This window comes from Salminus brasiliensis, chromosome 24 (genome assembly GCF_030463535.1).
Source record: "Salminus brasiliensis chromosome 24, fSalBra1.hap2, whole genome shotgun sequence".
Lineage (NCBI taxonomy): Eukaryota > Metazoa > Chordata > Actinopteri > Characiformes > Bryconidae > Salminus > Salminus brasiliensis.
This window is the reverse complement of record NC_132901.1, coordinates 11,402,875-11,417,523: the sequence shown is the minus strand read 5'-3', so window position 1 is coordinate 11,417,523 and position 14,649 is coordinate 11,402,875. Positions and strand designations below refer to the sequence as shown.

The following is a 14,649-nucleotide window of genomic DNA, read 5'->3' as shown; positions in this document are numbered from 1 at the left end:
TCATGATTTAGCTTCGAAACCTACAGCCTAGCTCCAGACCTGCTTGACCTTATAATTAAAAAGTAAGCTAAACTATAATTAGGAGCTAAAATCACTTCTGAAATAGCTTGGTCTTATGGCGAAATCTTAAAATAAATAAATAAATAGCTGAATGAATTAATAAAATTCAGTGACCTAGGCTTAAGATGAACTTACAGTGACTCAAAGTAGGCTCATACACAGCCTCTGACTCCTTTTCACGAAATTTGAAGTGCATAGGGGCCATGTGACCTTTGTAAATAAACATTTATGCACCGTTTTCTTAGAAAGATTACACACTTGACATTATTATTGTTATTATTGTAGTAATTGATTGTGTGTTTTACCATCCTAAACCGCACTCCAGTACTCTCTAGTGCACTAGGTGAGTATAGAAGCCGTTTTTTCGTGACATCGTGCACTCCACGTGGAGTCGTTTCGGCAACTAGCTAACGAAAATAATCTTTTGTAAACAAAACACTAGCTAGCAAGCTACACAGGCTGCCCAGCTCTGAAAACCAGAAGATAGGCTGCTGGTAGCCGGGTTTAAGCACGACTGTTTCTCCCTCACTTGCTCCAAATAACAATATAGAGAACCACGCACGTGTCCGTAATATCGTTATTTCTGTGATTAATTTTAAGACACCTAGCCATCATGCTACTCTCCAAGGTGGCTTCTCGGTTTCAACCACGACAGTAAACGTATAAATGTTGCTGTATACACCGTTTCATAATAAAACTTGACTGACTCGAGCGAGTGTGTATTTATCTGACAGGTATTTACACTCGCTGGCGTATGTTATTGTTTGTACCATCCGAGTTAGCTAGCATGCTAATCGCTTTGTTAGCTCATGTGTGGACCTGAAAAAGCAAGTTAACTCAAATCACTCAACAGCCACAAATCACGGCTGTATTGCGTACTTTTATGCTAAAACCCCGCATGTGGTACTGCACTGTGGTCAACAAATAATGACCCCTCATAATTAGGCTCATATTTGCGCTTTACTGTTTATGCTAGCCAGGTTAGCCACGCTGCTAATCGCTAAGCTGGCTCCAAGCCATGTACAACTCCACACATAGATCCAGCAACGGCAGTTCTACATCAATTTGCTGTGACTGGGTGTACAACTTTAGGCTCTCCGCAAAATCGAGTTATCGGATATCATTATCTACTTCATTTTTGGCAAGTTAGCAAACGTTATCGTGCTAACAACGACACACCGGAGCTAACCAGGGTCCAGTAGTGTAAGGACTAAAAAAAACGACGTTTCACATGTATGAACATTAAAAGTAGCTAACATATGTCTTAACACGACAAATACCTCGGTCAGCCCTCTGATGGCTGTCGCCATGTGCGCCTCGGTCTCGTATACAACAAAGTCACACTACATCACGCCATTCTAACGTGCGCAGCGTTTATTACACACACACACACACACATGACAAAATTAGTCCTTCCTCAATGCACCTGAATATAAATCACATAAATGGCTATTTAGTACTAGGGTTACGACCTTGCAAGCATAAAACAAGCACCCACCAAGATCACCCCACTACTGTACACCATGGCACACGGTTTACTTTTTACTGTGACTGGACGTGCAGTTATCGGATTTCATCATTAGATGAAGATAGATAGATAGATAGATAGATAGATAGATAGATAGATAGATAGATTGACATAAAGACGTTTAAAGAAACACACAAACCAGTACAGGGTTTGTATTTTCTGTCAGAATGAATGAGTATGCATAAAGCAAGCCATATGTCTACAAATGCATGTCTCTCTCTCTCTCTCTCTCTCTCTCTCTCTCTCTCTCTCTTTCTCTCTCTCTCTCTCTCTCTCTCTCTCCCTCTCTCTCTCTCTCTCTCACAAACCACCACTGAAATATTTTTGCACATAAAGTAAATTGAGGCCAACTTAAACTAAACCCACACCATTTGGATTCCTCAGGTTTCCACTATACATCTTCTAATAACAGCCATATTGGTTAGCAGTTAGTGGAAGAGAAAGGAAGGAAAGAAATTGTGGAAAGCAAAGTATGTTGCAGTTAGTGGATGATAAAGCCTTAGACATATGTTGCAGTTAGTGGATGATAAAGAAATTGTGGTGATATAAAGTAAGTGTAAAGCTCATGATGAAGTCAGGGTGAGTGGAAGCAGTTTGGCTTGACCTACCCTTTAGGATTCTGATGGAGTTTCAGGGCTAAGCTTTAAGACTGTGGTCGTAGTACGTGAATGGAGCGTGGATGCCATCTGGTGGTCAAAATGTAAATCTGCAAAATATAAAAAATACATATTTTTTTTTTTGGTCCACAGAGACATTTAAAGAAGCAAAATCAGAAAGAGGAGAAAGAGTTAAATTTGAGAAGCACAAAAAAGCTAATTCACAAGTGAGTACGGCTGACTTTTGATACACCTTTGTTAGCACTTTTGTGTTAATTTGTTACTTACCTATGCCTTGAAGAAAGTCTCTGACCTTGCAGGTTAAAATGATTTTTTGCGCTGATGGTGCATCCGCTTTCCAATTTTTAGCTTTGCCCCACTTGCCTCCAGCTCTTCAGCCAGGTCTTGATAGCAGAGCGGTGTTCTTTATTGATTTATGATTATTATGTTGACCTCAATATAACCTGATGCATACATACATACACATAACCATACAACATAGAATTTAAGGGCTCTAAGGGGAGGAGAACAAAGGTCCTACATAGAACTGCACTACTCTACAGTTTGACTCTTAATGAGAGAATTGTTGGCTTTTTACCTAACTGATAATAAAGTGCCTTAAATAAAGAGTGCTTCTATCAAGCATTCTTTAACTAAAGACATTTTATCAAGATCTGTAAGGAGATAATACAGTATTGAGTATTTTGTTTTCTTCTGCCCTACTTTATCATTAGCATATTGTTAAAACCCAAACAAAATTACGGTGCCCTAAAATAAGTTTTCATTTCATTGCCTGGTAGCATGACAACTGGTTATCCTGCTGGCTACTAAAATGCCCAAAAGTTCCTTGGTAGAACTTAGTAGACTTACTGGAGTTCACAACCATCTGTCATATGTAACAGCTGTAACATTCACACACATACACGTATACATCTATGTTGTTAGCGTTTGCATTTGCGAGTTTGACCACACGATGGCATCCACGCTCCATCCATGACATATATCCACGATCCCAAAACAACGGTGACGTTTGCAATAGGGCACTTCCTAAATCCCTTACACTGTATACACTACACAGAAGTGCACTTCTCTAGTCAAGTCTTTTAGGCTTCTGATGGAGTTTCAGGGCTAGGCCTCAAGACTGTGGTCATAGTACGTAAATGGAGCGTGGATGCCATCGTGTGGTCAAAATGTAAAACAATTAATCTTGCAATTTTTTATTTATTTATTGATTTATTTATTGATTTATTTATTTATTTCTTGTCCACGGAGACAATTAAAGAAGCAAAATCAGAAAGAGGAGAAAGAGTTACATTTAAATAGCAGAGAAGCTAACTTACAAGGGAGGAGGTAGTACGGTCGGCTGTTGATAAACTTTTGTTAGCACTTTTGTATTCATTTGTTACTTACCTATGCCTTGAAGAAAGTCTCTGACCTAAACCATGCAGGTTAATTTTTTTTGAGGGTGCGTATGTTTTTCCATATTTTAGCTTTGCTCCACTGGCCTCCAGCTCCTCAGTCACGTCTTGATAGCAGATGAGTCAATTTTAATTGGCAAGGTTTTGGTCAGAGACCATCTTTAGTTAGGCATCATGGGAATTGTAGTCGTTGATCTAATACACTACAACTTAAAGATATAGTGTCCACAGAGACATTTAAAGAAAGAAAGATCAAACACAAATCGAATAAATGGTATATTATTGCATACAAGGGAAAAGCTCCTAATGAGGCCAACTAAAACTACATGTTTACCCCTTGGATTTCTCAGGCTCGTTTTACATCTTCTAATAAAAGTCATGTTAGATTAGATAAACACAGAGGGAGTTAATGTTGCTTTAAGTAATGTTGCTTTTACCATATGTTGCAGTTAGTGGATGATAAAGAAATATGGAAAGACATTGTGGTAAGCAAAGTAAGTGTAGAGCTCATGATGAAGTCTGGGTGAGTGGAAGCAGTTTGGCTAGACCTACCCCTTAGGCTTCTGATGGAGTTTCAGGGCTAAGCTTTAAGTCTGTGGTCGTAGTACGTGAATGGAGCGTGGATGCCATCTGGTGGTCAAAATGTAAATCTGCAAAATATAAAACAATTCATCTTTTTGATTTTTTGGTCCATGCAGACATTTAAAGAAGCAAAATCAGAAAGAGGAGAAAGAGTTTTTTGTATTCATTTGTTACTTACCTATGCCTTGAAGAAAGTCTCTGACCGAAACCTTGCAGGGTGCGTATGTTTTTCCATATTTTAGCTTTGCTTCACTGGCCTCCAGCTCCTCAGTCAGGTCTTGATAGCAGATGAGCGGTTTTCTTTATTGATTTATGATTATTATGGGAACCTCAATATAAACTGATACACAGAGTTTAAGGGCTCTAAAGAGAAGGAAACAAAGGTCCTACATAGAAGTGCACTACTCTACAATTTGTCTCAAAGGCTTCTAGCAGTGAGTGAATTGGAGGCTTTTTACCTAACTGCATGCTGTTTGGTTGTCATGATGGCTAATACAGTGCCTTCATTAAAGACAGCTTCTATCAAGCATTCTTCAAAACAAGACATTTTATCTAGTTGTGGAAGGAGGTTATACGGTCTGGAGGTTTTTTTTTTTTGTTTTGTTTTGTTTTTTTTTTCCTTCTGTCCGACTTTATCGTTAGCATATTGTTAAAATGAAACCCAAGCCCAAACGACAATCATCCCACAAGACATGTAATTACTTTTTAGATTTATTGGTGCAGTTAACAATCATATTTAATGTGTATAAAATTGCCCTAAATTAAGTTTCCATTTCATTGCCTGGCAGCATGAGAACTGGTAACCATGCTGGCTTCTAAAATGCCCTGAACTGAAGTATGCTTCAATAGAAACATTTTTAAAAATGTACTTTAAAAAACACTAACCAAAATAACACCGCAATACAAATGACTTAGTAGACGTACTGGAGTTCACAACCATCTATCAAATGAAAAAGCTGTAACATTCACACGAATAAATCTAGTTAGTTAACGTTTGCATTTGCCTAGTTTGACCACACGATGGAATCCACGCTCCATCCATGACATATATGCCCATGATCCCAAAACAACGGTGGTCCTTTGCAATGAGCACTTCCAAAAGCCCTTCTATTCACCACACAGAAGAGCACTACTGTACTCAAGGCTCAAAGGCTTCTACTCTCTATTACATAACCGGGTGCATCCTAGGCAGGACAAACACTTTACCCCTGCCAGTATTTATTCACTATTTCTTTTCCCTAGGCTTCTCTAATGATCATTTTACATGTGCTGGGAAGGTTCATTTAATTTGCTCCATACTTCAAGGGTTATACTTCCAGACAAGTACTAAATAAGGTAATTTTTGAAGTATAGCACAAAACAATACTGACTCAACATTCATTTAATTTTGGCGTTTTTCCCGCTGATCTGGGTTAATTTTACAAACAATGTGACGGGAAACATGAATTTTATAGAGTTAACATATAGAGTAAACATATAATTTTTTAGAGTTAGACATGCCTTGTTCTGGTAGAGGTATTGAAAGAGATTAAAAACAAACAAACAAACAAACATTCCTCTCCGGACTATACACTTACCTCCTTTACTGCTGCCCTAAAAGCAAGCACAAACAACACAGCTGGTCTCGCTTACTCTCTATGCAATCAAACTCATGTTGCATATGTATGAAACGTAAGTACCCCAAATCAAGCTCTCATTATATGAATATACACATACATTGCTCTCTGAAACTGTGCTTGCAGTTGTATAGTTTCACCACGCGGTGGGATCTACGCTCCATCCATGACTAATGCCGTTTGTAATAGGCCAAAACCGGCCTAAACACTACATAGTGTAAAGTGTAGTGTTCTACTGAAAGGGCAGTGGCTTCTACTTTCTGCTGGGGTGAATGAACTGTTTCCAAACTATTAAATATGTATAAACATATTGATAGGTATTAAAAAAAAAGTATTCATATGTATTAAAACACGTTAAATATGGCGATTTTGATGTGAAATGTAGTACAAAACGTTATATATATATATATATATATTTATATATATACACACACACACATATAGAAGTTGTTTTTTTTCCCTAATCTTCACAACCACTGTCTCACGGCTGGTTTCGCTCGCTCAGTCCTATGGAATTTAGAAGCGCGCGCGTCATAATAGCCTTACATTATATAAACGCAACACCGAGGTGAGGCGGACATTTGCTGTTTCGGCGCGGACACGGGTAGGTGGCTCTTAAAAGAGCCGTTGGGTATTTCAGGTAAACGTCGAAGCGCTCTGTTTAAGCGCGCTCTCCGCGAATACGGCGGGCCAGCTGGATGTCTTTAGGCATGATGGTGACTCTCTTGGCGTGGATAGCGCACAGGTTAGTATCTTCAAACAGACCCACCAAGTACGCCTCGCTAGCCTCCTGCAGGGCCATGACGGCGGAGCTCTGGAAGCGGAGATCAGTCTTGAAGTCCTGAGCGATTTCACGCACTAGGCGCTGGAAGGGCAGCTTACGGATCAGCAGCTCAGTAGATTTCTGGTAGCGGCGGATCTCCCTCAGAGCCACGGTGCCGGGCCTGTAACGGTGAGGCTTTTTCACGCCGCCGGTGGCTGGGGCGCTCTTGCGAGCAGCCTTGGTGGCGAGCTGCTTCCTCGGGGCCTTGCCACCGGTGGACTTACGGGCGGTCTGCTTGGTTCTTGCCATCGCGTTGAACTCTACTCCTCTCGGGGAAAAGAAAGAGAATGAGTTCTTGCTCGCTTCACATGGCTTTTAAGCTTTCAAGCCGCTTGCCGCTCATTGGGCGTCTTGAAGTTGTCCGTTTCCCATTGGGCGGCCGGCAATGCGTCGGTGACACACTATTGGGCGTCTTCTTTTCAAACCTAAAAGCAAAACGGCGGGCTCCCGTAATACAAAACAACAAAGAAAAAAAAAGCATTAAAAGAATATATAATAATAAGAACAATAATATGATCAAACTAATCAATGTACTGTACATTACAGCGAACATTAAACACACTGTGTGTGTGTGTGTGTGTGTGTGAGAGAGAGCAAGAGAATGTGTGTATACATGCACATATGCATAGGGTGTTGATCTCAGTACGTGAAATATATGAAAAAGGGCAATTGTGTATTGCATGGCAGTGTGTTTATATAATAACTCGGTTCATAAAGCTATTATTTTTTTATGCAGTTGGAAATCACGTGAAGAATATGTAGTGTTGTTTGTAAAGGAGCAGCACTTTTCTTAGAAAAAATGGGTGGCTCTTAAAAGAGCCTTTGTGTATAGATAAATCAACGGAGAGCGCCAATTTACTTTGTCTTCACAGTCTTCTCGGTCTTCTTAGGTAGCAGTACAGCCTGAATGTTGGGCAGCACACCACCTTGGGCGATAGTGACTCCTCCGAGCAGTTTGTTCAGCTCCTCGTCGTTACGAACAGCCAGCTGCAGGTGACGGGGGATAATACGGGTCTTCTTGTTGTCGCGGGCGGCGTTGCCAGCCAACTCGAGAATCTCAGCGGTGAGATACTCCAGGACGGCGGCCAAGTAGACGGGAGCGCCGGCGCCGACCCGCTCAGCGTAGTTGCCTTTACGCAGGAGCCTGTGCACACGGCCAACTGGGAACTGCAGTCCGGCGCGGGACGAACGAGTCTTAGCCTTGGCCCTAGCTTTACCACCGGTTTTGCCTCTTCCACTCATGATTCGCGTCAGTCGTGTTCGTCGAACAAAGCTGAAATAATGCACGCCGGCCAACGAGCGCCGTTGATATAGCAAAATCGCCTACGGTCCTATTGGCTAAAAGCTACGCGCACCAACAGCCAATCGCATTTCCGCCGTCAGACTCTAGCGTCCTCCCACCTCTGCTCGCTTTCCTACCCGACCCCCTCCTCCTCTCGTGCTGTGTGTCTGTGTGAGCGAGAGAGAGAAAGGAAGAAAGAAAACGGGTTAAAGAAAGAAACATTTACCCCCACTCGTGCCCCGCGTTTCCTTTCCCGCTCAAATGTAACACGTATGAGCAAACCAAAAAAATATATATATTGATCATATATAATTATTGTGTGGGGAAACTAATGAGAGCTATTTTTGTGTTGTTGAGTGTTTTTTTTTTTTTAACAATCAATTCATTATGCAGTAACAAGGGGGGGAAAAAGCTGTTTTTTTATGAAACTGTGGGTGGCTCTTAAAAGAGCCGTTGAATAGAGAAACAAGACATGAAGGTAAACGGCGTTACTGTTTACTTCTTCTTAGGGGCAGCCTTTTTCGCCTTCGCCGCCTTGGGCTTAGCTGCTTTAGGCTTGACCGTTTTGGCTTTCTTTGGGCTCTTGGTCGCCTTTTTGGGAGCCGCCGGCTTCTTGGCCTTCTTGGGGCTCTTCGCTGCCTTCTTAGCGGCCGCGACGGGCTTCTTGGCCTTCTTGGGGGATTTCTTAGCCGCAGTGGGTTTCTTGGCTGCTACCTTCTTGGGCTTCTTGGCCGCGGCTGGTTTCTTGGCGGCCGGCTTCTTAGCTTTAGGTGCCGGTTTCTTGGCGGCCGGCTTCTTCTTTGCCTCGGCCTGCTTCTTGTTAAGCTTGAAAGAGCCCGACGCGCCGGTGCCTTTGGTCTGCACCAGAGTGCCCTTGGTGACGAGGCTCTTGACGGCGAGCTTAACGCGTGAGTTGTTCTTCTCGACGTCGTAGCCGCCGGCAGCCAGGGCTTTCTTCAGGGCGGCGAGAGACACGCCGCTCCTCTCCTTGGAAGCCGAGACGGCCTTGACGATGAGCTCGCCCACGCTGGGGCCGGCTTTCTTGGGGCGGGCGGCGGCCTTCTTCTTGGGGGCCTTGGCGGGCGCCGAGGCGGCTGGGGCTGGAGCGACTTCTGCCATTGTTCTGCTTTGCTGTGAGCGCGAGTGAGCACAAACTGCTGCAGCGTTCTGTAGAACCTCCCGCTGCAGCGAGGGGGCCGGCCCTTAAAAGCCACATGAGAACGTTGTAGACTCAACTCGCTCGATGCCGCACAGCCGTGTGGCAGCGACGGTCTCGCACTTGTGTTTTCTCTCGGCGTTTGTCGAGCGAAATATGGGCGAAAGCTCAACTTGGCGAGCGTAGAAATGCTCTTTCGTCTCCGAGAGGCTCCACCGTGTGTTGAGAAGACGGGAAGGGCAGCGTAACGACGCCGCGTTTGATACGGCGCTCACCGAAGCGTGCCACGCTACCGGCGTGCCGAACTGGCGGCGGCGCATTTGGCGTGCTAATCGGTGGAAAACGGCGAATAAAGGTGCCACGAACTGGGCGAGTGTTATCCGGTGCGTTGGAGGAGAGCCTCGGCGAGAGCGTGCTGGGCATCCGAGACGTGGGTGCGTTGTTTTGCTCGTCGTGCGAGGCGACCTTGAGGAGTGTGTAAAGCACAGTGTTGCCGTGTGTGCGCAGTATGACTTCCACCGTCGATGCGTCTTTGTCACCGGCGCTTCCACACTCGGAACGGCTCTCCATAGGTCCCCTAATACGCACTCGTAACACACCCAATATACCATAGCCAAAAATCTCATACTAACCCTAACACAAAATAACTGCATACACCCCCCCAACCCTAAAACACAAAAAACAAAATAACAAAAAAAAAAAAAAGACAAAACTTATTCTAAACATAACATAAAACAATGATGCCCTTTTTCAAGCCTAATACAAAATAACTGCACCTTCACTCTAACCCCAATACAAAATAAACCCAAGCTCATTTAAACCCTAAAACCCCATTTTTCATTTTAACCCTAATAGAAAATAACCATTTTCTCTCTCCAACCCTAAATAAAATAACCCCATCCTTCCTCCAACCATTATACAAAATCACTCCATCCTCATTCGAACCCCTCACATGAAACAACTCCAATCTCATTCTTGTACTAAAACAAATTAACCCCATCCCTCCCTCTATCTCAATAAGCAACACACCAAATTATTATTTTTAAACTTTTACTTTCATTTAACCCATTCCATGCAGTCATGACCATTCTACTTAGATGTGCATTCCTCAGTAGGCCGAGGCCATGTGTATCCAAATCATCAGGCTGATGGCTAATGTTGAAACTCACTTTTACTGAACCTTCCTTTGTATCCTAAGGCAAAGGCTTAAGCTCACCGTCACTTTAACTCAATCCACCTTCATCATAAAACTGAGGCCTTTGACCGCCATACTATTTTACTTACTCTACCCTCGTCCTTTTGCATTGCTCCGACCCTCTACATCAAAAAAAATATCTATGAACCTATTCTTGCTCCCTCGAATCTCACCATTAACCTTAGACTTCAACCAAATTCATCTTTTAGTGAACCAAACCAAATAGTCCTAATACAAAATAACTCTGTCCTCCCTCTTAACCTAGTACAACATAACCTTAACATCATTCTAACAATGAAACAAAATAACCCCATCCGCCGTCTAACCCCAAAATAAAATAACCCATTTTCATTCATACTCTAATACAAACCCCACCACCTTCTCTCTCCAACCCTAAAATGAAATAACCCCATCCTTCATCCAACCATTAAACAAAATCACTCCATCCTCATTCGAACCCCTCACATGAAACAACTGCAATCTCATTCTTGTCCTAAAACAAATTAACCCCATCCTTCCCTCTATTTCAATAAGCAACACACCAAACTTTTGTTTTCATTTAACCCATTCCATGCAGTCATGACCATTCTACTTAGATGTGCAGTCCTCAGTAGGCCGAGGCCATGTGTATCCATGTGTATCCGAATCATCAGGCTGATGGCTTATGTTGAAACTCACTTTTACTGAACCTTCCTTTGTGTCCTAAGGCAAAGGCCTAAGCTCACGGTCACTTTAACTCAATCCACCTTCATCATAAAACTGAGGCCTTTGACCGCCATACTATTTTACTTACTCTACCCTCGTCCTTTTGCATTGCTCCAAACCCTCTACATCAAAAAAATATCTATGAACCTATTCTTGCTCGCTCAAATCTCACCATTAACCTAAGACTTCAACCAAATTCATCTTTTAGTGAACCAAACCAAATAGTCCTAATACAAAATAACTCTGTCCTCCCTCTTAACCTAGTACAACATAACCTTAACATCATTCTAACCATGAAACAAAATAACCCCATCCGCCGTCTAACCCCAAAATAAAATAACCCATTTTTATTCATACTCTAATACAAACCCCACCACCATCTCTCTCCAACCCTAAAATGAAATAACACCATCCTTCCTCCAACCATTATACAAAATCACTCCCCATCCTCATTCGAACCCCTCACATGAAACAACTCCAATCTCATTCTTGTACTAAAACAAATTAACCCCATCCCTCCCTCTATCCCAATAAGCAACACACCAAATTATTATTTTTAAACTTTTACTTTCATTTAATCCATTCCATGCAGACATGACCATTCTACTTAGATGTGCATTCTTCAGTAGGCCGAGGCCATGTGTATCCAAATCATCAGGCTGATGGCCAATGTTGAAATTCACTTTTTCTGAACCTTCCTAAGGCAAAGGCCTAAGCTCACAGTCACTTTAACACAATCCACCTCCATCATAAACCTGAGGCCTCGTTTACAAAGCTACTGTTACTCACTCTTCCTAGATCACATCTGCACTAAACACACTTTCACCGCCATACTTTTTTACTTACGCTACCTAAATTTACTTACTCTACCCTCGTCTTTTTGCCTTGCTCCGACCCTCTACATAAAAAGTCTAGCTCTGAACCTATTCTTGCTCGCTCGAATCTCACCATTAACCTAAGGCTTCAACCAAATTCATCTTTTTGTGACCAAACCAAGTAGTCCTAATACAAAATAACTCTGTCCTCCCTCTTAACCTAGTACAACATAACCTTAACATCATTCTAACCATGAAACCAAATAACCCCATCCGCCGTCTTACCCCAAAATAAAATAACCCATTTTCATTCATACTCTAATACAAACCCCACCACCTTCTCTCTCCAACCCTAAAATGAAATAACCCCATTTTTCCTCCAACCATTATACAAAATCACTCCATCCTCATTCGAACCCCTCACATGAAACAACTCCAATCTCATTCTTGTCCTAAAACAAATTAACCCCATCCCTCCCTCTCTCATTAAGCAACACACCAAATTATTTTTTTTAAACCTTTACTTTCATTTAACCCATTCCATGCAGTCATGACCATTCTACTTAGATATGCATTCCTCAGTAGGTCTAGGCCATGTGTATCCAAATCATCAGGCTGATGGCCAATGTTGAAATTCACTTTTACTGAGCTTTCCTAAGGCAAAGGCCTAAGCTCACGGTCACTTTAACTCAATCCACCTTCATCATAAACCTGAGGCCTTTGACCGCCATACTATTTTATTTACTCTACCCTCGTCCTTTTGCCTTGCTTCAACCCTCTACATCAAAAGTCTAGCTCTGAACCTATTCTTGCTCGCTCGAATCTCAACATTAACCTAAGGCTTCAACCAAATTCATCTTTTTGTGACCCAACCAAATAGTCCTAATACAAAATAACTCTGTCCTCCCTCTTAACCTAGTACAACATAACCTTAACATCATTCTAACAATGAAACAAAATAACCCCATCCGCCGTCTAACCCCAAAATAAAATAACCCATTTTCATTCATACTCTAATACAAACCCCACCACCTTCTCTCTCCAACCCTAAAATGAAATAACCCCATCCTTCCTCCAACCATTATACAAAATCACTCCATCCTCATTCGAACCCCTCACATGAAACAACTGCAATCTCATTCTTGTCCTAAAACAAATTAACCCCATCCTTCCCTCTATCTCAATAAGCAACACACCAAACTTTTACTTTCATTTAACCCATTCCATGCAGTCATGACCATTCTACTTAGATGTGCAGTCCTCAGTAGGCCGAGGCCATGTGTATCCATGTGTATCCGAATCATCAGGCTGATGGCTTATGTTGAAACTCACTTTTACTGAACCTTCCTTTGTATCCTAAGGCAAAGGCCTAAGCTCACGGTCACTTTAACTCAATCCACCTTCATCATAAACCTGAGGCCTCCTTACAAAGCCACTGTTACTCACTCTTCCTAGATCACATCTGCACTAAACACACTTTCACCGCCATACTTTTTTACTTACGCTACCTCAATTTAATTATTCTACCCTCGTCCTTTTGCCTTACTTCGACCCTCTACATCAAAAGCCTTGCTCTGAACCTACTTTTGCTCACTCAAATCCCACCATAAACCTAAGGCTTTAACTAACTTCACCCTTCTGTGACCCAACAAAAAAGGCTTGTGGGAGAGCCTAACCGTATGCCTGGTTATATATACTAGACAGCTTTCATTACAAAGATCAGGTGTGTAATTCTAGGGTTTAAGTCAACCCTAGTATGGTTTCCTGCCTCACTCTTCCCCACCTGTAAGGCTGATCTCCTCTGGACTGGTCTTTCACAGGTGATGTGCAGCTTCATTTATCCCACTTAGCACTACAAGCCCACTCCATACAGTTAGTATGGCACAGTATTTTAGTTTGCTGCTCTGTCCCTGAATCCTAGTACACTATACCAATTAAATGCAAACAAACAATTAAGTAAGTTGATTTACATACACACATCAATAAGTATGTAACAATAAAGGCACTCTCTATTAAATAATAATAATAATAATAATAATAATAATAATTAGTATTATAACTTACTTGGTTCTTGAATAAAACTGCTCTTTGGAAGAAACCGTGGGTGGCTCTTAAAAGAGCCGTTGGGTTTGGATTATGCCGCTATCACTATTTACTTGGAGCTCGTGTACTTGGTGACGGCCTTTGTGCCCTCTGACACGGCGTGCTTGGCCAACTCACCGGGAAGGAGCAGACGCACAGCAGTCTGGATCTCCCTAGAGGTGATAGTAGAACGTTTGTTGTAGTGAGCCAAACGAGAAGACTCACCGGCGATGCGCTCGAAGATGTCGTTCACGAACGAGTTCATGATGCCCATCGCTTTAGAGGAGATTCCAGTGTCAGGGTGGACCTGCTTCAGCACCTTGTACACGTAGATGGCATAGCTCTCCTTCCTGGACTTTCTGCGCTTCTTGCCGCCTTTCCCGGCCGTCTTGGTCACGGCTTTCTTGGATCCCTTCTTGGGCGCGGACTTAGCTGGCTCAGGCATACTGCTCCTCGTCGAGTAAGACTGAAGAATGAGGGGGAGGCGATAAGCTCCCACATTATTTAGACTCTAGCATTTTAATTAGACGAGGTACCGCCTCCTGAATGCCGTCAAACGACCATTGGACAACAAATTGTCCGCTCTCTTCTTGCCAACCCCCCACCCTTCATTCCCCTCCCCTCCCCTCCCCTCCCTATGCTCCTCTTCCCTTCCCCCTCCCCAGAGCAGCATTCTCTTTGTTCGCCTACCCGCGCATTTTTACCCACCGTGCAGACGGCACATTATTTTTCGCCACAGCGGCGTTGACGGCGATATTCTGAATTTATTCAAACGTTTAATCAACGCATAC

General features: G+C 42.7%; 3 protein-coding genes across 3 annotated transcripts; all 3 read right to left on the bottom strand.

Annotated features, from left to right (window-relative positions):
- Positions 1 to 6,461: 6,461 nt before the first annotated feature.
- LOC140546609 (histone H3) lies at positions 6,462 to 6,872 on the bottom strand. The gene has a single exon (XM_072669993.1). The coding sequence runs from the start codon at positions 6,870 to 6,872 to the stop codon at positions 6,462 to 6,464; it is 411 nt and encodes a 136-aa protein (XP_072526094.1).
- Positions 6,873 to 6,927: 55 nt separating this feature from the next.
- On the bottom strand, positions 6,928 to 7,865 carry LOC140546608 (histone H2A-like). The gene is made up of 2 exons (XM_072669992.1): positions 7,483 to 7,865; positions 6,928 to 7,048 (listed from the first exon to the last, which is right to left on the bottom strand). Exons 1-2 carry the CDS (start codon positions 7,863 to 7,865, stop codon positions 6,928 to 6,930), a joined length of 504 nt encoding a protein of 167 aa, XP_072526093.1.
- A 6,063-nt stretch (positions 7,866 to 13,928) lies between these two features.
- LOC140547050 (histone H2B) lies at positions 13,929 to 14,303 on the bottom strand. Its single transcript, XM_072670566.1, has one exon. It carries the CDS (start codon positions 14,301 to 14,303, stop codon positions 13,929 to 13,931), a length of 375 nt encoding a protein of 124 aa, XP_072526667.1.
- Between the last annotated feature and the right edge of the window lie 346 nt (positions 14,304 to 14,649).